This window comes from Capra hircus, chromosome 1 (genome assembly GCF_001704415.2).
Source record: "Capra hircus breed San Clemente chromosome 1, ASM170441v1, whole genome shotgun sequence".
In the NCBI taxonomy this organism is placed as follows: domain Eukaryota; kingdom Metazoa; phylum Chordata; class Mammalia; order Artiodactyla; family Bovidae; genus Capra; species Capra hircus.
Window position 1 is genome coordinate 110,659,043 of NC_030808.1, and position 25,038 is coordinate 110,684,080.

The following is a 25,038-nucleotide window of genomic DNA, read 5'->3' on the forward strand; positions in this document are numbered from 1 at the left end:
TTTGTACTAAATGTTAAGTGACATCATCTAGATTTGGATACGTTTACAAATCACCACTAAATGCTGCCTCCCCAGCAGACAGGAAGCTCCGTAAGGTCAGGGGCCTTGTCTGTTCACACTGCAGCTCTAGAGCCTGTAAGGGTGCTTGGCCCTTAGTAGGTGCTCGTAATTATTGGTTGTCATAGAAATACAGAATACCTAGAGCAGCTCTATCCAACAGAAATAAAATGAGAGCCATATATGTAATTTTAGATTTTCTAGTAGTCACAGTAATAAAAGTGGAAAGAAGCCGGTGAAATTAATATACATTTTACTCCATTAGAGTTGAAATATCATTTGAACTTGTAGTCAGTATAGAATGTAATTAAGATGTTTTACATGTTTTAAGTCTTTCAGACCCAGAGTACGTTTTACACTTAATTCCATTTATATTAGCTGCCTTACACACAGTAGCCACGTGTGGCTGGAGGCTACAGTAGTGGACAGCATGGGTCTAGAGACTGAGAATCTAGCTGGTGGGCAGAACCCTGGTGAAGGATAGCCGCAGGTTAACTGGCATCCTAGGTTGATGGAAGAGCATGAAGTGAGAAGTCTGTGAATGGGCTGATAAAAGTGGGGAGAGAGTATGGGAGGTGTGGAGATGATGGGAAGAGGGAAGTTGTAAAGAATGGAAGGCCCTGAATGCCGTTTTTTGGAGCTGGAACTTTATGCTGTAGGTGGTGGGGAACCTCTCAGGACTTCTCAACTGTGAATGACCCCATCAGACACCTGGATGTATTCTGAAGGATGAGTTGGAAGGAGATTGAAAGGGGATACAGATGTTAGAAATACTCTAATCGTAGCCAGACACTAAGAGCCTTAACTAGACAGTAGTGTGTGCGTACTCAGTCATGTTCGACTCTGTGACCCCATGGACTGTAGCCTACCAGGCTCCTCTGTCCATGGGATTTCCCAGGTTAGAATACTCGAGTGGGTTGCCATCGCCTACTCAACGGGATTTTCCCGACCCAGAGATGGAACCGCGTGTCTTGTGTCTGCTGCCCTGGCAGGCAGATTCTTTACCATGGCATCACCTGGGAAGACAGTGGTGCGGGAGGAGAAAAGGAGTGACTCGGAGAGAGAGTTTGGAGGCTGATGGTGATCTCAAGACTGGGTGACTAGGAAGATACTGGTGTAGCTAACTGTAGAGAGACCACAGGAGGAGAAGTTAGGAGCATAAGAAGTTTGGGGCGGGGGGTGGATATGCTGAGGTGAAGATGTCTGTAGGACCCCATGGAGAAGTGACTTGCAGGCAACCAGAAGTGCAGCTGTGGAGTTCAGTGGTAGTGAGAATTCGTGAGTTATTTGCACAGTCATGCTCACTGAAGCCCTGGGAAAGGATGAGCTCATCTAGGGCTGGCTAGTGTTTATTGCACGAAGTGGGCCAAGGGCACGCATTGCACCACAAGACGAGACAAAGGCAGACTTTCTTGCAAGAATAGTCTGACCCTGTGTGGAGACCGTGGTGAAATACACTCACGGTGACCGACTGTGCGGTTTCAGCCTCACCCTCCGCTGCAGTCATGTTGGCCAGGGTGACCTTGTCTCTACTCAGTGCTTGCCTCAGGACCCTCAGGGCTTGGTTGGATGGCAGAGCTCTTTCCTCACTGCTCTGTAACATTTTCCTCTCTGAAGCCAAAGGAGAGTTTGGTTTCCCACCAGCTCTGGAGCCTCAGAGGATCTAAACTATTATGCTGTTTAGAGTGAGACAACAGTGAAACTCAAATCTAGAAACTGGACTTGTCAGAAGTTTTGTATCTAAAATATAGTGGGTTAGCCATGTGAGGAAAAGGATTCTTCATTTATTATACCAATAAGAGATCTAAACATCAGAAAAGTGAAATCATAAAAGTACTTGAATAAAACATGAAATACATATATGTATACATATGTATGTATGTGTGTGTATATGCTTGTGTGTATGTGTGTATAAATGTGTGTGTGTATATATCCATATACACACAAGACCTAAATATTCAAGAGAAGTCACACATTCAGCATTTTATGTGAAGTTGCCCCATTTTTTAATGTTGGCAACTATTTGAAAACATTTTCATCTACAGATCACACAAACATCCCACGAGCTAGCAGTTTTGCAGGCATAGTGTTATTGTGACTGCAGCAATTAGGTGAGGAAGGGTCTGGGTGGCACTGCAGGGCTGGCAGGTATTAGGGAAGTCTTCCCAGAACTGGGTCACTGTCGAGCTCGACCTGCGGGATGGAGCAGGATTTGGGAGTCTGGGGTGGTGGATACCGCAGGTGGAGGACCACTATTCTGGGGATTAGCACATCCTGGGGGAGGTAAGCGAGGGGGTGGGGGTGGGGGGAGATGAGCCCTGGATGGGAAGGCCCGACTGCTGAGAAGCCTGGACTTTTCTGAGTAGGTGGTGGGGAACCTCAGAGGGGCTTTAAGGCTGGAGGATGGGGACCTGTGCAGGAGGGCTGCCTGCAGCTGCGGCTTCTCTCCAGTCTGATCTGTTGAGGCCCTGATTGATATTGCCCCTCCAGTTTATGCTCACCTTAGGCACATTCATTCCTTGGAGCAGCTGCCTTCCTTTGCCCATTACAAACTTCCTTCTTTATAGCCCCAGACACTGCACTCTTTTATTCAATCTCACCTACCACTGCTGGTAGCCCCCAGCCACCCAATCTACTCTCACTGTATGGAGGGGCCCAGGCACAGCTTGCCAAGGGCGGAATCTCTGGTGCTGGGCTCACGGGAGGTGGGGTAGGAAGGGAGAGGGGACAGTAAGCCCTCCAGGTAACAACTCCCTGCTTGTTAACACCCCCTTTCTCTTACCCTTAGAGCACGGAAGCCCCATCCTGCTAACAGCCAGAGTTAAGGAGGAAATGCTTTGGGAAGATTACGGACTCAGTTCTCTGAAATATATCTTTGGCTATCTGAAGAACTCCCACAAGACAGGAGTTACCTCTTTATTTTTTCGTAGGTACCATCTCAAGCAGTACTAGCCTCCCCTTGGAATGACAGTGATCACTCCATTAGCATGATAGGAATACTCAACTCCTCCCTCTTCTTGCCAAGCCATCCGCAAGCCATGTCTCACCAAAACCTATGGAATCCTTGCTAGTCCAGCCACCATCACCTGTCACCTGGATAACCCATCCTTGCCTTCCTTCATTTTGCATTTCACACAGCAGCCAAAGCAATCTTTAAAAATTCAAATAACAGTGTATCCCTTCTCTTGAAACCCTCCAAAGGATTTCCTAGGAGTAGTACGAAACTCTGCCTGCTCTAGCGTTCTGTTTTGTGTGACCTGTTCCCTGCCTGTGGTCACCACCCTTTATGCTCACTGCACGTTGACCACATTAGCCTCAGGCTTGTGCTCCCTGGAGAAAAGCCAAGTGCCTTTCCATCCCAGGTTTCCCAGATGGGCTAGTGGTAAAGAACCTGCCTGCCACTGCAGGAGATGCAGGCGACACGGGTTCAATCCCTGGTTCAGGAAGATCCCCTGGAGGAGGGCATGGCAACCCACTCCAGTATTCTTGCCTGGAGAATCCCATGGACAGGGGAGCCTGGTGGGCCACAGTCCAAGGCGTCACAGAAACGACTGAGTGCGTGCACACACACACACTCCACAGTCCAAGGCATCACAGTCAGAAACGACTGAGTTCACGCATGCACACGCACGCACGCACGCACGCACGCACACACACTCCCCATCTCAGGGCCTCTGCACTGCTCTTCCTTATGTCTGCTTTTTGCAGGGCTTTTCACATGCTGTGTCCTCTGCTTCCAGGTTTCAGAATATACATATTCCAAAGGGGCCTTTGGCAAGGACATTATCTCAAGTGGGCTCACTTGTTTCCCAGTTGATCTCTATTAACACACCATCTCTATTTATTTATTTATCCCTTCTCACTTGAAATTATACGTCTATTATGTGCCTCTCCCACTGGAATGTCAGCTCCTTGCAGGTTGGGTGATACATGTCTGCTTTTCTGTGGTGTGCCCAGTGCCAGCTACAGAGCAAGCTTGCTTAATTCACTCTTTCTCAGGCAGCCCGTGAGCTCTTGAGGGCAGTGACCTGTACTTAGAACGCTCTCTGCCTAACATGGTGCCAGACACAGAATAAGCACTCAATATGTACTGTTGATCAGTTGCTGTGTCGTGTCTGACTTGGCAACCCCATGAACTGCAGCACGCCAGGCCTCCCTGTCCTTCACTGTCTCTCAGACTTTGCTCAATATATTATTAGTGGAATTGAAATCACTGTATTGCGTTTCAGTTCCTTTGTGTATAGACTGTTCCTCTGTTTCCTCCTCCTCATTGTGTAGCCTTTATCTGTTCCCAAAGCATAAGTGAAAATAAGAGATGGGGGGGGTGGCTTTCATAAGAGGAGCATTCCCCAGGCAAAGACGGGAAACCCCACAATCCAGGAAGGGTTGTGGGGTGGGGGGTTTCTCAGAACCAGAGAGGCACGGGTGTTTACCCAGCTGCACAGCCCTAAGAAAGGGGATGATGGGTAGGAGGTTTGCACCTTTATCTCCAGCATATTCAGGGCTGTTTTTTCAAAAGAGTTTTAAAACCTTTTAAGTTTAGCATCTGCTTCCTTCTGAGAGACATAACAGGGCTAAGGGCTGGTTTCAGGGAAAGATGGACAGATGAGAAGCTGTTAAGACAGTTCTGTTACCCAGTGAGCAGACTACCCTAGCTGTTAGGGCAGGTGACGGCTGTGGCAAGAGTTGTGGATGTGCTCGTTCCTGCGGCCCCTGGCTGGGCTGAGCATGAGGCAGGCTCTGGACTGAAATGTGGCCTTTAGGGATGGGATGGTCACCACAGCCACCAACCCCACCCCTCTCCAAGACTCCCAGAACATCACTCTCTTCCCCTCCTGCTGCCCTCACAGGCTTCCTGGGTACTTCAGGCACCATCCAGGCTTGGCACTCCCTGCAGGGGAGAAAGTGGGGGTGGATGCTCCTGAAACCACTATTAGGGAGAGGTGATCCTGGAATTCTGAACCTATTTGTCTTCAGTGTGGCAAACATTCATTGATTCAATAGGCATTTCTAGAGTTGATTAAGGGCCATGGAGTCCTAGGAACTGGAAAATCAATGGAGAAGCAAGAAAGACACAGGTCTCTGACCTCAGGGGAGACTAGCAATTATACTACAGAAGTGCTGTGATGGAGAGAGGACTATAGGATACTAGGAGAGCAGAAAGGAGGGGCTTGGCATGCTGCAGACTGACAAATATTTGTAGGGAAAAAAAGTGAATACATGGCTGCTCCATTTCAAGCCAATTATAGGGAAGGCTTTCATGCTTAGACCTGGGAACCCAGTTGCCAAGTGTAACACTGCTTGGGTCTTAAAACACACTGTCCACAGACACAAACCGTCCCAAGAAATAAGCGTGGAGGAGACTGTTAATAAGAAGAGGACATCCCTGGATCCACGTACTGTGAAAGTTCTGTGGCTTTTTTTGCCTTTGTGCCCATTTCTCCTCTCCCCCCCTTCCCTGCATCGGGGCTGTGATGCAACTCAGCCCTGAGGCGATGAAGGAGGTGGGCGGGCGGCGGGTAGCCAGGACACTGCCGGGGACATCCTCAAAGGCAGCAGGAGACTCCCTGGAGCTGGGTGGCAGGGGCTGCAGTACTTGCCTGAATGGCACCGAGGTTTTCAATGAGCTGCTCAGGAGTGGATGATCCCAGGAGAACGGAACTCACACCCTCGTTTCTCAGGCACCACGCTGGAAGAGAGAGCACCGGGTCAGGAAGGCAAAGCACTTCTGACTGTTGATGAGTTTGCAAACACCATCTGCAGCTTCCTCTGTCTCAACCAAAACGTGTTAACTTTGTGGGAGGATGGAGGTGCACTCCGGGATTAAGAGCCTCAGCAGCGCCCCCTGTCGTGTGGAGGACCTGGTAGAATCCGTGCATGTGAACTGTGGCCTTAGGCCTCCTCTGCCCCACTGGGCATCCAGTCGAGGAACACAGCCCTGTTCCTGAAGACACCTGACACAGCTCATGGCTGGACGTCCGGATTCCTGTTCCCACTGTCTTTCCATCTCATCCATGCTGTCACTTTCCCTCATCTGTTATGTGGGGTCCTTGTAGACTTTGGGTATCTGATCTGGATCCTTCTTCATTTCCACTGACCTGTCAGCCCTGTCTGGACTCCCTCTCTTGACATGAGATTCGTGGAGATCATCTCTCTTGCTAACCCTCTAACCCCTCACTCTGCCTTTACCTGTAGCAGCCTCTACCCTTAAACCCCTATTCAATCTTGGCCCTGTCGCCTTCAGCAGAAGACCTAGCCTCCTACTTAGTGCAGAAACTTGAATCCCTCAGGTAGGATATCCCTTAATTCCCCATTAGCCTACGGACCCAAGTACACACACACAGAGACATACACACACACCCCTCCAGTTTCAGAGGATATGGGGTCATGTCTGTTCAAAGCCAAACTGTGCTGATCCCACTCCTTTTTCCTTTTCTTGGACTTGACTAGATTCACTATTCTCTTCCTGTTTTGTTCTCATGGATTTTTGATTTCTTACTGTTCTCCTCTTTATCAAGAAAACATAATCAAATTTCTCTCATTCTAAAATAAGCCTCTGGACTTGCCTGGTGGTCCTGTGGTTAAGAATCCTCCTGCCAACACACAGGATATGGGTTCGATCCCTGGTCTAGCTTCCTGTCTCCTCACTCCCTGCCTTGACATTTGTGTGTCAGCAGCACTATCTGTGAATACTCTCCATCCCCAAATATCATGCTCTGTTTCTCCTCCTCCAACCCTTGGCTTAAGCGGTCCCCTTGGTCTGGAATGTGCCTTTGCCTCATTAATATCTACTTCATCATTTGGAATTCCTCATGGGCACAGCCTTCTCCCAAAGTCCTTCCCTGAGTCCCAGGCTGGGTTTGGCACCCCTACATGTTACTTCCCTCCTCCCACCGCTACAATGCCCTTCTCAGTTGGGCTCCCCAGGTAGCTCAAATGGTAAAGAATACGCCTGCAATGCAGGAGACACGGGTTTGATCCCTGGGTTGGGAAGATCCCCTGGAGAAAGGAATGGCAACCCACTCCAGTATTCTTGCCTGGAGAATCCCATGGACAGAAGAGACTGGTGGGCTACACAGTCCATGGTGACACAGAGTCAGACATAACTGAGTGACTAACACATTTTATCATCACACTGTGTTAAAATTATCCATTACTTTCTTGACTCGTCCACCACAGTGTGAGATGTGTGTTATTTGCAGCACCCAGCCCAGCACCTGCACAGAGTAGGTGCTTATTAGATGTTGGTTGAGTAAATGGGGGCGTGAATCATTGATGGGCATCCCTCAAGAGCTCTCCTCCCTCTGTTTGCTCAGGCTGTGCTACCAACTGATGCTGTTAAGCTGTTACCATGCTCAGACCTTTTAAGGCAATCACTAAATCCTTCCACATGGGCAAAATAATGCCTGATGAAGGCAACAAGCCAAGTGATCCCAGGCTTTTTTTTTTTTTAGCTGCTTTATTTCCTGCTTTGCACTTAGAACTCTTTTTTGGCACTTGTGGAAGTTCTGAGCAGGGCACTGGGAAAATTATTGCCCATAAACTACTTGATGTCAGCAACAGCTGATTCCCCTGTGGGCAGCCAGGCATAGGAGAAATCACTGGGCAGGGCTGGCCAACACCAGGGGTAACAGATGATTCTGGATAATCAGCATCTAATCAGGAGTCACCTACAGGCACATCCAGAGTGCCTCTTTATGAACAAAGTGTGCATGCTGGCTCCTGTGCAGATGTGAGACGTGGGAACCAGCCCACAGTTGGGCTCAAGTAGCTTGTTTTCTGCCAGAGGATCTCCCCTTCCCCCACACTTCTACTAGATCAAATGTAATATGCCTGGAAATAATTTCCCTCTCGGTTTGAGAGTTCTGTGGTTAAAAACAAAACTACTTGTTTACAAAGAAAAGAAAAAAAATGACAGGCAAGAAAGACACCTGGGGGCACAGATGGAGGAAAAGGAAAAAAAGTATGTTTTAACTTAGACTCTGTAAAGAGTCATGTACATCTGACATTTAGTGAAAGTCTAAATGTTGTAAAGATTTTCTCTTTAGAAAGACAGTATTCTTCTGTCTCTTTCAGAGCTATATTCAATACTTACTTCCATGTTACCACCTAACAACCATATTTATGGCTATGGTTTAAGAACAGGTGTTTTTCTTTGTGCCTATACCTCTGACCATATATGATGGCTAAGAGTGGACACAGTTTTAGCACAGGGTGTCTGATTCTTTGCAAAACCATCATCATCTTCATTCTCATCTTCACTAGTTACTTACTGAGCCTACTCTGCTTTACATACATAATTTCCTTTTACTCAACACATTTGCAAGATATATACTATTATACCCATTTTGCAGATGATAAAACTGATACCAAGTTAAATAACTTGCTTATGGTCAATAGCTAATACTTTTTACTGCATTCATTAAAGCTCTAGGGATGCCAACTAATCACATTAAATATAATCTGTTTTTTAGAAGAGAGGGTTAAAGCAATAGTCATACATATACTTAGGTAAATGGTCTCCCCCCTCAAAGCCTCCTTCCATTTCCATCTTTCTGTGACTACTACCAACTATGATCCTCCTGCCTTCTAATATCAGAAGGGTCAAGCATTTAACAAATATTCTGTTATTTTATTTGCACAAAACTTATCTTGAGCTTTTTATCTCATTGGTTCACTGTATCTGATTTATCCCAATTCCTGCTATTACTCCTTGTGAATTTTTTCTAGAATCTACACCCATTTTATTCTCTTCTCACAGCTACCACATGAATTTTTTTCAGCCTCTTCTCCATTTGTAAAGGGGTGATGCTGCTGCTAAGTCACTTCAGTTGTGTCCGACTCTGTGCGACCCCATAGATGGCAGCCCACCAGGCTCCCCCGTCCCTGGGATTCTCCAGGCAAGAACACTGGAGTGGGTTGCCATTTCCTTCTCCAATGCATGAAAGTGAAAAGTGAAAGGGAAGTCGCTCAGTCATGTCTGACTCAGCCACCCCATGGACTACAGCCTACCAGGCTCCTCCATCCATGGGATTTTCCAGGCAAGAGTACTGGAGTGGGGTGCCATTGCCTTCTCTGGTAAAGGGGTGATAACAGTAGGTAAACTCCATTAACATCTGTGATGGAGGACTAGGTCTAGGACCAGTATATACTTTGTGGGATTGTTCTGACAATTACGGAGACAAGATGATGAGCATAAAGAGCTTATCACAGAGCCTGGCAGATACTCCTCAGCAAGGGAACTGAAAATCTAGCTTTTCTGTTTAATCCACAGTCTCTCACCACTTGCGGCTATTGAACATCAGAAATGTGTTTAGCCTGAATTGACATGTTCTATAGGTACAAAGTGCACTCTGGATTTTGCAGGAAAGTGTGTGGAATATTATTATAAAAATATAATAAGCTTTTTATATTTATTACATGTTAAAATGACAATATTTTGGCCATATCGTATTAAATGTGGTCCATTTAAAAATTAATTTCATCTATTTCTCTTTTACTTTTTTAACATGGCTCCTGGAAATTTAAAAGTTAAACAAATGATGCACATTGTATTTCTCTGGGACTGTTCTGATGCAATGCGGTTTTCAATTGTCACCAGTGACTGTGACCTTTCATTGACTCCACAGTGTCAGAAGAATCATCTTCATGGCCCTCAGAAGGCTCCCCTAAGATAGGCTTTCCATGTGGCAGTGGCTTGGCCTCAGTCACAGCTCTGCTCCTCAGCCTCTCACCAACCCTGCCTTAGCTTCAACAGGGAAGGAAAACTGAGCCACAAGCAGTGGATGTCACCACATAGTTCAGGGATGCTCACCCTTGACACTGTGAGGACGTGTGCGTTTTCACTGACGCGCATGTTCTTGTTTAAACTGTCTTATAAGGGAAAGGAGAGGAAGTGAGAAAAGTGTTTCAGCATGTGGAACACTCTGAGGAACTCTGCAAAACCTCATTTTCAATTGAATTAACCGGGAGTGTTTGCTTCAGAGATTGTCTGCCCCTGCACTAGGTATTTCACCATGTGAGCGATGTGATCAATAATAGAGAATGCTGTCACCCTTTGTGACCCAGCAGGGCCTCCCTCCCCAGTGACTCTCTCACCCACGGCGAGCTGAGGTAGCGTGCATCCCAGACGCTCTGCGATCGGGGAAAGATCTTTCAGCTTGTTTTGCTGTTTTCTCCCTTCTTCACTCACAATTCTTTCCTTCAACCACTGGTAGCACTAGAGATAAGAAGAACATTTCAGTGTTAATGTCTGGTAAGGGTTTGATGCAAAGACTGTCAACTCTGTTAAATAAAAGAGCCTTGTGGTGAATTCCGGAGTCTTCTTGGCCCTGACCTTTCTGTTTGAGACAAACAAGGACGCCTATGTCTTCATGCAAAGAAATGTTCCCCGTGGTCTCGCACCTTATTTATTGATTCAAGACGGATTGATTTTGTCTAAAGCTCACCATTCAAATTCATCGACATGTACAAAAGTTGTTAAAATCCTGACATATAATCAATTATATCCCGTCTGGAAAAGATGGTTCTTATTGTGATAGCCCTTAGAATGTAGGTGGGTAGTTGGGGGGGGAAGGTATTTACATTTCACCAAGGTCTATTATGTTTCTTTTTTTGTGCAGAAAATTGGATGCCAAGCTTTCTGCTCAAAGGAAGTCATTATGTTACATTCTTGCTGTAGCTGTCTTTCTCCCTCTTGCCTTCAATTTACTCCTAGTCTCTCCTGTATTCTTTTAATGCAGTTTTATCGTTAGCTTTCTCCACTCCTTTCTAGAAGCACATGTGAATAGTATAACTGATAGGTACCAGTACATTTTTAAAGTGGATAAAGTGGATAAAAACTTTCCCAAATGTGTATTACATTTTTGTATAATGTTTGAAACTTAAAAAGGCAAGGATGCTTATAAAGGTAAATGGGAAACGAATCTTTAAAACCTATAAGATGAGGCTGGCTCTGATGTAGCCCATAAAGTGTGCCTAATTTCCTAAATGTAAGGAAAGAAATCTTTTAGAACTTCTCAATGCCCTATTTTCCAGAAGGTTCTGCTCTTACTATGAAACAAGGAGCAACAGACTCTTATGTACAAAACTAGCACTGTACAGCAACACCCAAAGGAAAAGAATATTTGTAAGAATGTTAGTCTGTTTTAGTGACAATAATAAGAACGGTCTCTTGTGTGGCAAAGTGGACTTCCTCCATTGTGTGTGTTGTGACAGTTGCCACCACAGACCTTTTCCGTCTCAAAGGCAGCAGAAAGCTGGGCAGTCATCACCAAATCTCCACCCACGTGATTTCAGTAGGCTGCTGGCTTTCAAGTATCTTTTTCATCATTACAAGACAGTATTTCCAAAGAAAAAGGCAACCGCATTGTTTTGTTTTGATTTCTGGAATGATTTTGCAGATATGAAATGAGGAAAGAACAAGCACACCCAGTTTTGTTCTCCTCCTAGATCTCAGAGGCTTATGGTCTGGCTCCTTACATGAAATTTACTTAGCAAAATGGCCAAGAGTTTTCCCAGTCTCAGCTCCAGAGACCTCAGCTTCTTCCAGGAGGAAGCACAGCCTGGGGGCATCTTCTGGAGATGATGGCTGGTGTCAGCAGTGATGAGGTGGACAGTTAAGAGCAATCAACACTTCCCTGGCAGCATGCTGGGTACATCAGAAAGTCCCTGAACTTACTTTCTACTGTCCTCAAAGGGAAAAATATCACCCATCCTCATTTCAATCTCATAACATCTTTCAAGGGACCAGTATGTCTGTTATTCAAATGAAAAGAAAAAAAAAAAAGCTTGAAAACCAATAGCCAAAAGCCTCTTGAGTTATTGCTTTTTACTACTAGGACAGTTCCTCAGGTTTCAGTATATACCACACACATAAAGAATAACTGACTGATTTATCAGTCTTATGAAATTGCAGTTTTTTAAATCTTATTATCAGCCACACATTTTTATTCTTAGGATTGAGTTACAAGTTGGATATGTGTGTTGAGTGTGTGTGCATGTGTGAATGTAATGTTTGCATTACATACACACTCCATAATGAGAGGAAGATTTCTTTTTTAAATTTAATTTCTTTTTTTTATTTTTGACTGTGCTGGGTCTTCATTGCTGTGTGCAGGCTTCTCTTGTGGTGGCTTCTCTTATCGTGGAGCACGGGCTCTAGAATGTGGGACTTCAGTAGCTGTGGCATGTGGACTCAGTAATTTCAGCTCCTGGGCCCTGGAGCACAGGTTCAGTAGTTACAGCCCATGGGCTTAGTTGCCATGTGGCATGTGTGATCTTCCTGGACCAGGGATCGAACCTGTGTCTCCTGCAATGGCGGGCAGATTCTTTACCACTGAGCCACCATGGAAGCTCTGAGAGGAAGATTTCTAAAAATAACAAATACCAAACATTCATTTATTGAGTACTTTTCTCTCTACCCTCAACATAAATCTTGCTCTAATCACTGGGAAACATAAGCAGGTTAGGGTTTTGTAAAAGTAGATGCATAGTATTTGCACTGCTTCCCTCATACCAAAGGAAACAAATGTGTTTTGGAAATAAATAGTTTTAACGGTTTTACAAATGGGAAAATGTTTGCATAGGGAGGAGATGAAGCTTAACTAAAATTTCAATTACATATGGAAGTGAACCAGTGTTTTTGGTAAGAAGATTGACCAGAGGTGTGGTTGTGTGCAATAAAAAACCCAGTTTGTGGACAGCAGGCAGTAGTCCATGAATCGAAAGATGAAATTTCGTCTCCCACTCCTATTATATTGCTTAATCCTATTTGTCCAGTGATTTGATTACATGATGATTGTTCTTTCTAACTAAGTGGAAGGCAGGGATGGCTTCTTGTTCGTGTCAGCATCTCCAGTCTTGACACAGTGGTTGACACAGAGGAGGGGCTCAGCCAATACGGCGATGAGGAAAGGATCTGAGAAACCAGGATTCCACACAGTAAAAATAGTTGTCTTCAATTTTTCAGATTGAATGCAGACACTTCCTCCTTAACGCAGTATGACTCGACTGGCAGCCCTATGTGTATCCACGGAGCTTGTGGATTCCACATAGTTTCATAATTCACCCCTTCTCATGTCTGTCTCCAACAAGTCCCTGAGTTACTCCTTAGGGTTGAGACTGTCTCATTCATCTGTCTCCTCAGCGCAGGGCTCAGCACTGACTAGACACTCAGTAAATATTTGCCAAAGGAACAACTGAATGAGCTTTCTTCTCAATAGATTACTGAGCTATTACTTTTATACATAAGTCACAAAATTCTTTAAAATATCCTAAAGCCTGTTTCTTTGCCGTCTTGTAATGCTGTGGCCATTATCTCTGTGACTGACATTTTACAGGTAACCGTAACAGGATGGGAACAGCCTGTGAGATACACCCCAAACACCCTGGTTGGCTGTCACTTAATCCCAGCCTGGAACTTGGGCAGCAACTGTAAAGTCATAGACAGAATCAGTCACATTTCATTACTGGGCCTAATTTAGCATTCAAGATCATTGACTATTTCTAGGTAAACAATTGAAGTCTTTGGCTCAAAAGAGCAGCAAAGTCTTCATTATTGAGGTAAAAATGTCTAGGTAAAATGCTGGTGGCTAAAATTTTTCCTTCTGAAATTGCACCATAATGTGAAAATATCCTTAGTTTCTTAATGTGAACACCTGGAGTTCTTGGGCTGTCCCTCTCCCCATTCCTTTGCTCCACCTATGTTTGCATGTTCCTCTTTCCCTTTGACAAAACGGTATATATTTTTCTGTTTTTTTTTTTTCTATAATGTATTTTCCTAATAATAGGGAAGAACTGTCCATAAATTTATTGCACTTTTCATTTGTATTTAAACTTTTTATTTAAAAGCTGCTCACTTGGTCTCTGATAGTTCAGTTGGTAAAGAATCCGCCTGCAATGCAGGAGACCCCGGTTCCATTCCTGGGTTGGGAAGATCCACTGGAGACGGGATAGGCTACCCACTCCAGTATTCTTGGGCTTCCCTTGTGGCTCAGCTGGTAAAGAATCCGCCTGCAATGTGGAAGACCTGGGTTCGATCCCTGGGTTGGGAAGATCCCCTGGAGAAGGGAAAGGCTACCCACTCCAGTATTCTGGCCCGGAGAATCCCATATAGTCCATGGGGTTGCAAAGAGTCGGACACGACTGAGCAACTTTCCCTTCACTTCACTTCACTTCACCTGGTCTCTTGATCAGACATTGTTGATCCTTGGTTATGGCTTATTGTATTCATTCAAGAAACAATTGTTGAGTACCTATCATGTGCCAGGCTCTGTGGTGAGTTATGTGAGTAAGTTTCAGTTTCTATCTAAAGGTATTCATGAATCATTGTCTGATAACTTGAGAAGTGTTTTGTAGTTGGGGTAACCGCTCAGTGATTTCCTCAGAAGCTATGTTTGTACTGCTTCTTTATGGGAAATATCCCACCATCAGTGCAAGCCATGAACTAGTCACAGCACCTTGTCCTTTGGGCCCTTGTCACTGGTCTACTAGGTTGCCATATGACCCAAGCTTGGCCAGTCTTCTCTGTACCAAAGCTGTTAAAGAAAATTCTCTTTTCTCTCAGGTTATATGCCTTTAAGGATGTAAGCCTGACAGTCGCTAGCTTTCTTGTTCCTGGGCTCATGAAGAAGACCCATTTGTAGTAGCAGAAAATGACATGTGTGGAGAGAAACAGAGGAGATGGAGAATCCTGACAATGGGCAAATCTATGGATAGAGTCACCGCTGAGGCCATCCCACTCCATCTTTCCCAGGGAGTGTCTGTCTATGTGTTCCCTTCTTTGACTAAATAAAGTTGAACTGCGTTTTGTTGCTTGCAGTCAGAGGATTCCAAGACTCTGTAAGAAGTATTTGTGGAATGTTAGAGGAAGGTACCAATAACTGAAGTTTTGCAAAGTAAGGACAGGCTTCACAGAGTGAAGACAACCAAGCTTTGTCTTTAGAGATGGCTTTCCACAGCCAGATAAAAAGAAGGGCATTTCTGGAAGGCAAAAATAAGTATAGCGCATTTGGGTGAAAAAATGAACTAATATGATTTGGGGAGAGACAAGAATGGAAAAATGGGCTCAATTAAGACTCCAAGAGTATTTCCTTGAACACTTTTCTGTGGGTTTTTAGGTTTTGTCATGTATTCAATATTGGGAAGTCATTAAGGATTTAGGGCAGCGTTATGATATAGTCAGATTAATCTTTTAGAAAGATATTTGGTCACATAATTAATATGGATAGTAGATAATTGGTGGGTAGTTGAAAAAGAGGGGTGAATCAGAGAGTCTAGATGGGAGGTTATTGTGGCAAACCAGGAAAGAAATAATGATGATCTAAACAAGGGTGGTGCAAGGGAAGGACCACTGAGGTCAGGATGTGGACTGGAGGAGTTGGTGTCCTGCTGGATAAGACTTAGGGAGGAGAGGCAGACTGAGATAATGCCTTGGCTTCAGACTGGGATGACCAAGGGACGGGTGGAGGCACTGTTCACTGAGGATTCTCGGCAGGTTTTGGGGAGTGTGGATAGCCATGTGGCAGTGTCTAATAGACACGAAGAAGTAGTGGTGTTTAGCTCAGCAGTGAAGTCAGTGCCGATGACACTGATTTAGAAGTCTTTGAACAGTGGTGGGCCACATGCAGCCTCCAAGAAAGCCACATGGGTAGTATTATTTCTAAAAGATAGGTATTTTTTTAATACTCAGTTTATTTATCCCAACAGTTCAATGTTTACAACCAAAATAAAATATTAGCATCTTTATTTTATTGGTGTAACTTAAAATAGCCAGTGTGAAATACCAACCATTCTATTTTGGGGGAAGGTGAAAGTTGCCATCTTATTTATCTATTTGCCTAGCTCTTCTTCTTTTTTTTTTTTTTAAAGAGAATCATATTACATTTGTGAACTGCAAATAACAAAACAAAACAGAGGTCCAAGGGGGCTAAAGTCCCAGCTGTAATTTACACACAAAGTGTATGGTGAAAGCAGTTACAATATACAAAAATGTGACAGGTTATCCAGATGTTTTAAAAAAACAGAGCCTGTCATAAGAATGTCCAATCTTTTCCTGTAGGTTTCTGAGGAGACTGCTGTTGCTGCTGCTGCTGCTAAGTCACTTCAGTCGTGTCCAACTCTGTGCGACCCCATAGACGGCAGCCCACCAGGCTCTGCCGTCCCTGGGATTCTCCAGGCAAGAACACTGGAGTGGGTTGCCATTTCCTTCTCCAATGCATAAAAGTGAAACGTGAAAGTGAAGTCACTCAGTCATGTCCGACTATTAGTGACCCCATGGTCTGCAGCCTACCAGGCTCCTCCATCCATGGAATTTGCCAGGCAAGAGTACTGGAGTGGGGTGCAATTTCCAATTGCCCTCCTGCTGATAAGAAGCAGCTTGCCAACAACACCCATATATTTCTTACCAAGCGAGTCTACTTGGGATTACGGATAACCTGAGAGCTCCCTATTACATTCACTGGTCTGAAAATAACTCATAACCCAACTGTTCTTCCAAGTCCTTTACCAGTTTTTCAAGCTTTCTATCAAAGGAAAGTTGGAATGTATTGCTTCTTGTTGTCAACAGGCATTTCAAAAAGAGGGTAATTAACCAAAATCAAGAGTTCTTTGGTTGAGTTAGTAACAGGCTTCTCCTTTGTTCTAAATCCCTTCATAATCCCTTTTTTTCCAATTTTTCCAGTATGGCCTGGATTTTACAAACCGCCTCTTTCCCGGCCTGCCAGGCGGAGTCCTGGCCCCCAGTTTCAATTGAATCCAGTTCCAGAAGTTCCTTGATTAGCATTTCTTCCAGAAGCCAGTAGGCTTTGTCTGTCTTTTTTCCTATGAACTCTTCTACTTCTTGCTCAAGATACTGGACCTTCTCCAGCACATATGTGATTTTTTTAATGCTTGGGGGAGTCCCTTCATCTGAAGAGAAACACTCTTCAGCAAGATGATTTCCCTGGTCTTGAGTGCTGGGATGTTCGTGGGTGGCATTACCGTAGAGATGAGGCTCGGCAGTATACTGGACCTGGGAATCCAAAAGCGGGGAACTGCCATCCTTCACTGATGAGGACTCCTGGACTGATGGACACTGCAAGGAAAGCTGTGCTGGCTCATGCCTTGATCTGGTTGGCCGTAGGTGTAGGAGCAGTCCTTAGGCTGTGGGAGTGGCGGTGAAGGAGGTGGCTGAGGAGACCCCTGCTAGGCCACGATGAAGTGCTTTCATTGGTGTAGAGACTCCCCGGTGATCCCGAGGGCACAGCTGAAGGCCAGAGGTATTGGGTTCCCATTCCATAAGCCCCTAGAGGTGCCCATGAGTCCTCCTGGGGTCGTATGGGTGGTCCTGGTTTTGGAACACTACGATTACCATCCCCATAAGGGTAATGGGGTACGTTCATTCCAGGGTTCTGTGGAGCAGGATATCCTGGAACCTGGCCCCCTAAGAGGGGGTGCTTCAGTCTGGCAGTCCTGCTGGGGTACATCCAACAGGAGACTGGGGTTGGGCTGTTGCCAGCTGGACGGTAAGTGCTTGGAACCTCTGTGGAGTAATTGGTCTGAGCATACCCAGCTGTGAAATAGGCCCCAGGGTATGAGGCAGTATTTGTCCCCGGGCCAGTGGGGTATGGTGGGCCATATCCCCCATTTGTATAAGAATTCACACTCTGGCTTTGCATTTCCGGTCTTACAGGCTGTGTACTTGGGTAAGGAGCCCGATGTCGGGCAGCAGAATTCCAATAGTTAGAACTGTAACTAGGATATGGTGGCTGCTCCCGGTGGCCTCCGCCAGCACAACTTGGCTCTGACCAGGCGCCTCCAGACTCGTAGTAACCATCGCCTCCTCCGCCTTCCCCCGGCCAGGTGGTCTCCGCTGGGCCGCCCCTGCGCCCCCGCCTGGAAATGGGAGGCTGGGGAGGCTCGGGGCGCGGCTGGTAGATGGGCGGAGGCAGGGCCCCCAGCACATCTCCACCCCCAGGCCCGTAGTAGCCGTTCTTGGGGCCGTAGCCCGAGCGCCTCAAGGCCGACATGCTTCATTTTTTTAAAAGATGTTTTTACTATTAGAATTCTCGCCCACTCTTAAGGTTGAGATATATATATATACACACACACACATATATAACATTATTATTAGTGACATTAATTTTGCTTTAGTTACTCAAGTGGCTTTTCTAAGTGTACATATATTAGTCAAGAAAGCACTTAGGCTGATGAATTAAGAAGTGTGCTTTGTGACTGGCTTCCTTTTACCTTTGGAGACTCTTTAATGCTTATTGGTAAGGATGCTTCAATAAATGCTAAAAAGTCAACAAGAAATATTTTTTGAGTTGGTTTTGGGCTTAGCTACCTTCAAATATTCTGCAACTCCTTCCCCCCTCCCCCCTTTAGTTAGTACATTTTAAGCAGGTTTTCAGCTATTTGTAAGCTTTTCTCAAACAGTGATGGAGATCAGTCAATCATATACTCATTCCTCATTTAAAAACATTAATTTGAAGGGAAACAAGCTTTTAGGGAGAGGAACTGAGAGCCAGGAGACCTGGGTTCTACTGCTAACTTTATTATGAGTTTATGCCCTTGGATTGTTATCTAATATCTTTGTTCTCAGTTTGCATCTGGAAAAGGTTTACCCTCTTATAAGGATAGTCTGAGAACAAACACTCCATGTATATGGAAGCACTTTGAGTTTTTCAGAAAGTCTGAAAGAATGTAAGAAAACTTACATCCTTAGCTACAACTGACTAAAAGCCATCTGTATCCATTTATCTTTGTGAGGATAAAAGGAGGTAAAAAACAAACACTTATCCCAGTGCTTGGCAAGCAGTAGGTGCTCAGCTAAAATCACAATTTTCAATGCTTTTCTTGCCATCCTCCTTTTATCCCTTCTTTCCTAAAATGCTTTTAGTTTTTCTTTGCTAACTTACTCAAAACTTTTGATTTTTTCAGACAGAAGACCATATTTAATATTCTAGGATAATCAGTGTAATAATGCAAACTAGAAGCAGGACCATGTCACCATGTTTTAGGAAATATATATATTATCTTAGAGAACAAACACACTAATAGGTCACCTGTTAGAGCAGAAAGAAAAGTGATAGACCTAGAGCCTGGAGAAGGTCCTGACTGGGGAAGCGCACAGTGGTTCCAGCCACACTGATTAAAGGGTTGGTGGTTCAGGCTTAACCTGAGTTGTCCTTGTGCTAACTTTGTGCTGATGGAAGCAAGAGGCTGTGTCAGACTTCTGCTTCCTTTTGGGGGCATTTGGCAAGTGTGAATTTTAAAAATGCCAATATTCTCTCTCCCTTGACATTACAGAGTAATTTGTGATTCTAATGTTATTACACATTCTCTCAAGTTTTTAAAAACAGACATGTTGTTATTAACAAGGAGAGATGTTTGGAGTACTCTCCAATAAATTAATCATCAAGATGTTCTGAATGAAGGTTACTTTTATGTCAGTGATCTTGAATATCTTTACTCTTCAGAGATGAATTTAAGCGGCAAAACTCAGCAGCCAGAATTGATTTATGCGAACGCCAGCCCTAAGCCTCAGTGATGGATGCTTGGCTCTGTATCTGCCCCAAACCTTCCCTCCTTAACCCCCACCTTCACATATTAAGAAGTGTCAACCAACCTCAAACCTACTCAAGTACAACCAATTTGCCCCATATGGATTAAACCTCTACGGCTTAAATTTTGTTAAGAAAAGTAAAATGAGATCCTCTTATATAGAAGATGGATTTTACATTTCTGTCGGTGTCAAAGGAGGAATGAAATGCCTTCTTTAATATAAGAATAAATAAGTGTAGGAAATTGAGTCCTACGAATCCAACCTGGTCACTGGGCATCTCTCCCAGTCCGCAGAGGAGGGGAGCTTTCTGCACTGATGCCTGACCAGAAGCAGGGACCCCCAGAGGGCTGGGGGACTGCCAGGGGATGCCTGCCAGGCTGAGGCCACACTTGGCCTGAGCCAGGAAGCCCCAGGCTGCTGCTGCACTCTTCTGTTCAGTTTCCTTTTCTCCCTCGTTCCCATGCCCAGACTCTTTCCTAGAGGTGGAGAAAAATACCTTCAGCGAAGCCCTAGAACTTTCAGGCACCCCGTTTCCATATTTTCCTGAGATGATGCCACAAGCCAGTGGAGACCATGTCATTGCTCCAACTCCTATAGAAGGAAAAAAAAACCTTAACAAGTTACTTCTGCAAACTGGGATCAAAAGCGAGTGAGTGGGTATTCAGAAAGGACCTGGTTAGTTATGGGGAAAAGCTGGCCAGATATATGAGTTAATATCAGCATAAATCATTCCATTAAAGTTTAGGCATTTACAAACTGTGTGTTTCATTTTTATTAACATAAACCCATCAACTGTGCACTGTTGGTGATAGGGAGCAGGGCATATAATCAAGCCTGAAAATGTGGCTTATCCATAGTTTTCTGATGCCCCAAATTTACATTTCTTTTTACACTTGGAGATGAGCACTTTTGCTTGCACAAAAATTCAGTGCTTCGCTAGTTCACGCAGTGCCTCAGTAGTGCCTGGTTGAAGGAGGAGCACAGTGCCTGGTGCACGGAGAACACACAATGAACACACAGTGATAGCCATAACGACCACTGTTAGGTTGTCGAAATGTTCTTATCCTTTTTTTCTTACCCAGCATTTTCCCACTCATGTAAACCCCCATTTCTTATGAAAAAGTTATCTCTGGAACCTGTTTTGATAAATATGCCTGAAAATGTGGCTTAAGTTTTCTGATATTCGAAATTCTTGCGTACATGTTGTATATATATTTTTCCCTCCCTTTGGCATCATGTGTACCTACACAAACTTGTGTCCCTGACTTGTCTGCCATTCTTGAATTCCCCTTCTGACTCAGTTCCAGGCAGAGTAGGAGATACAGATGTATAAATCCATAATTTGGGGGAAACCCACTCAGAGATGCATTCTTGGCTAGAGCAACTACCCTATGAAAACAGGTTTATTCATTATTTCTTCCTTTCATTCTACACGCATTTTTTTTTTTTTTGAACACCTACTGAGAACAGCTTCTCTGCCAGCTCTGCTTGGCTTTCATGAATGATACTCCAGAGACTGCATACAGGTCCTTTTGATTTCTTCTAGTTTCTGGAATGTATAGTGCTGACAATCCCTACATTAATTAGGAACGTTTAGGAAAGCATTTCAGTCACACCCTTTTTTTTTTTTTCTGGATCCCTGATCCTCTTATTAAAGATAATGAGTCAATTTGATTGTGAAGATTACCTATTTTATGGTAGAGCTCTGGTAGCTGAACCTCTACTTTCTCTCTCTGGAAAAGGTGGTATTCAGCTTGTTCACAGACTGGCGGAATCATGTTGAATTGTCTTGCTACAGAGTAGGCTTCCTAAAGTGAAATAAAATTGCAACTGAATTTATTTCTGATGAGAAATAAGTCTGTGTGCAAGAAAAAAAAATTCATTTCAGTGAAATGAATATAAACCAAGAAAATCTAGATTGTCAAATAATGAGCAAAGTTATGACCATCAATTTCACTAAGAAATACCAAATCAGGAAATTATTTTTTGGGAGGTTTTGGAATGAGTAAAGTCCAGGGAAAGTTAGTCAAAGTGTGAATTATGAACTATTACAAAGAAAACATAGTTTAACTATTTCTAGGTTCCTAACGAAATAAAACAACTAATATATAATATAAAAATGATCTATAATTAGCATGTTATGAACAGTACCATTATTTAATACATAACAAAAACCTGGAATATTGTGTCATATGTCTCATTAGCGGAGAAATGTACTCTCTTACTACCAAACTACACCAAAGAACATGCTCAAACATGATTCCCGTTAGAGACCTGCACTCTCCATGTTGTATTCTGAGCTGATAAGATCCATCCCCTGCCCCCATATCCATCTCTACAATGATGAAATTGATCATAGAATTCTAGTGCCATTGTGATTGTGAAGAAAGTTTGCAAAAGGTCTTACAACTTGTACATGATGTCTGACAAATAAAAATAGGTACTCAATGGTCATTTAAAAATGGAAATGGAATTACCATGATCTCCATGGCACTCCAGCGAGAGGTTCCCCAGTACATGGCCATTCCTTGGTTTATCACATGTGTCATGGCGCGAACGATTTCTATGGAAAGCCAAAGAGATAGCATTACATATATTTTTCAAAGTTATATAGTCTTTTTTTTCTTTTCCTGCCCAAAGCTTAGATGTTTAATGCAGTTATTTGTTGGATTAGTATAATTACCTTGACACTGGTGATAACATAATAGTCTAACATAAAATATTGATGGTTTGGAGGTGGATGATACTTTTGGGTTAATGGACTTTCCATTTTCAGTTTGCAGCAACAATATGAAATGATATTAAAAAAAGAATGGCCACCTTAAGTTCTTCTTTACTTTTATTGCTTCAGCGTTCCTGGCTGGATAAAAGAACACATTATTCACCTCTTTCAGAACCTGGGTACCTTGCTCACTAAAGTGAGAAGAGAAAGCATTTGTTTTGACTTTGTAGAATGGAAGGTCATTGAGGATAGAAGTCCTGTCTTTGTATGTTGGATTTACAGAGTTAAGCCTCACGCAGGGTTGTTGGTTAATAGAGATGACTCAATAACAATGTGTTTAGCAGAAAGATAAACATGTTAAAAGCTGAACAAACAGCTGAAGCCCCAGTGGCTCCCAGCCCACACTGGCACACCCTGTCCTTGACTACTTTGGACCAAACTTCATTCTAAGACACCCATGTCATGCATCTCACCTGGAGCTCCATGTGGCCCCACCCTGTTTGCTCATCAGCCTCTTTCAGCTAGACATCACATTTCCTAAACAGGAAAATGAATCTCTTCCCAGCGGGGTGGAGTTGAGCTAATCCTCTTGGAACGAGCCAACATTTTACAGAACCAGAGAGCATGGAGAGCCTCAAGTTCAATTGAGTGAAAGGTCACAGACATGGTTGGGTTTCTTCTACAAACCAGGTCAGCCAAACACCCAGGAAGCCAGGTCATTTCACACTTTCAAAGGGTTGTAGGTCACGGGCCTTTCTTACCCTACTGATAATACCTGGTAGGTCACATGTTCATCAGCAGAATCAAATCCTTGTCTCAAACTTTAATTGAGTAGATGTGTTATTTTATTTCTCCCCAGCAAGCACTGTCTTAATTGATCAAGGACAGGATTTGGAATGAGACAGTGAGGGTTAGGGTCCTAGCTTTCTTGCTTGTTTGACTTACATAAAGCATTTTAAATTGCCCTTGGTCTTTGTTTGGAAGATGGGAATGCTTTTACTCACCAGAGTCTACCCAACAGAGGCAGAATTTGGCATGTAAAGAAAATATTTTTCCTCCTTGGAGAAAGACTACTAAATATCAGTGTATTACTCAACAACCAAATCTATGAAGATAGTTCTTCCTTTACAAAGCAAACGAGGCACAAAAAAGTTACAAGAAACATTTTTCTTGTCTTTACATAGAAATGAATACGTGTGCTAACATTTCTGGAAATTCAAAGCCATTCCTTAAATATCTGCCCCTAAGTATTCTCTCTTTGGAACTCTCTATCATTGTACTACTTCCCTTTCCTTTCACATCCTGTTTCATTCAGAGCTGAGACAGTCATTCAACCAACAGGATTTATGAGGAGTCTGCTGTACTGGGTGCTGGAGATATTGCGGCGAGTCAAACATGTTGGTAAACACTGACAGGTTAACAGGGAATAAATGAACCCAAGACGCTCCCCTGTCTCTAATCCATAATCAAATAAGATGAGCACAGCTATGGAGAACAGTGTGGAGATTCCTTAAAAAACTGGAAATAGAACTGCCTTATGACCCAGCAGTCCCACTGCTGGGCATACACACCGAGGAAACCAGAATTGAAAGAGACACATGTACCCCAATGTTCATCGCAGCACTGTTTATAATAGCCAGGACATGGAAGCAACCTAGATGTCCATCAGCAGATGAATGGATAAGAAAGCTTGGTACATATACACAATGGAGTATTACTCAGCCATTAAAAAGAATACATTTGAATCAGTTCTAATGAGGTGGATGAAACTGGAGCCTATTATACAGAGTGAAGTAAGCCAGAAAGAAAAACACCAATACAGTATACTAACGCATATATATGGAATTTAGAAAGATGGTAACGATAACCCTGTATGCAAGACAGCAAAAGAGACACAGATGTATAAAATAGTCTTTTGGACTCTGTGGGAGAGGGAGAGGGTGGGATGATTTGGGAGAATGGCATTGAAACATGTATGCTATCATGTAAGAAACGAATCGCCAGTCTAGGTTTGATGCAGGATACAGGATGCTTGGAGCTGGTGCACTGGGATGACCCAGAGGGATGGTATGGGGAGGGAGGTGGGAGGGGGGTTCAGGATGGGGAACACATGTACACCCGTGGTGGATTCATGTTGATGTATGGCAAAACCAATACAATATTGTAAAGTAAAAAAAAAAAAAAAAAAGAGCACAGGACGTGGTCCAGTGGCTTGGCCATGTGGGAGTCACCGAGGTCTTGACAACAGCAGGTAGGGTGGAGTGGAGGTTGTGACGCTTCCCATTCCTTCATTCCCTTATTTCATGTAATGTACTAACAGCCTAATATTTGCCAGGAACTGGGTTCATCTGTGAGTAAGACAGATACAAAGCTCCTGGACTCAGGGAGTTCAGAGTTGAGTGGGGAAGATAGAGATGTAAACAAGTAGGTAACCACAAAATGTAATGTGTTATGAAGAAAACAAATAGGGCGCTGAGATCAGGAATGAGAAGGAAGACATATATACTTGGTCAAAGAAGAAGTACTGTTTAGGCATACAAAATAAAAAGGCACCAGTCAGGTGAAGAACAAGGGAAGAGCATTCTAGGCAGCATGTGTCAAGGCCCTGGGGCCAGACAGAGCTTGGTGAACCTCACAATCAGTAAGCCATGGTGGAGGAAGCTGAGTCAGGAAGGAAGGCAGGGCTACAAGATGAAGCTGGCAGAGGGCACAC

General features: G+C 43.9%; 1 protein-coding gene and 1 pseudogene across 2 annotated transcripts in view; both read right to left on the reverse strand.

Annotated features, from left to right (window-relative positions):
- KCNAB1 (potassium voltage-gated channel subfamily A member regulatory beta subunit 1) overlaps nucleotides 1-25,038 on the reverse strand; it is a 447,445-nt gene that overhangs the window by 1,742 nt on the left and 420,665 nt on the right. For both annotated transcript variants that reach the window (XM_005675408.3, XM_005675409.3), the window contains exons 9-13: nucleotides 22,081-22,166; nucleotides 21,291-21,411; nucleotides 20,100-20,194; nucleotides 10,156-10,276; nucleotides 5,658-5,746 (exon numbers count right to left, since the gene is read on the reverse strand). In XM_005675408.3, coding sequence (XP_005675465.1) covers nucleotides 5,658-5,746; nucleotides 10,156-10,276; nucleotides 20,100-20,194; nucleotides 21,291-21,411; nucleotides 22,081-22,166 — 512 coding nt within the window. The remainder of the gene's footprint in view (nucleotides 1-5,657; nucleotides 5,747-10,155; nucleotides 10,277-20,099; nucleotides 20,195-21,290; nucleotides 21,412-22,080; nucleotides 22,167-25,038) is intronic.
- LOC102175620 lies at nucleotides 16,341-19,413 on the reverse strand (annotated as a pseudogene).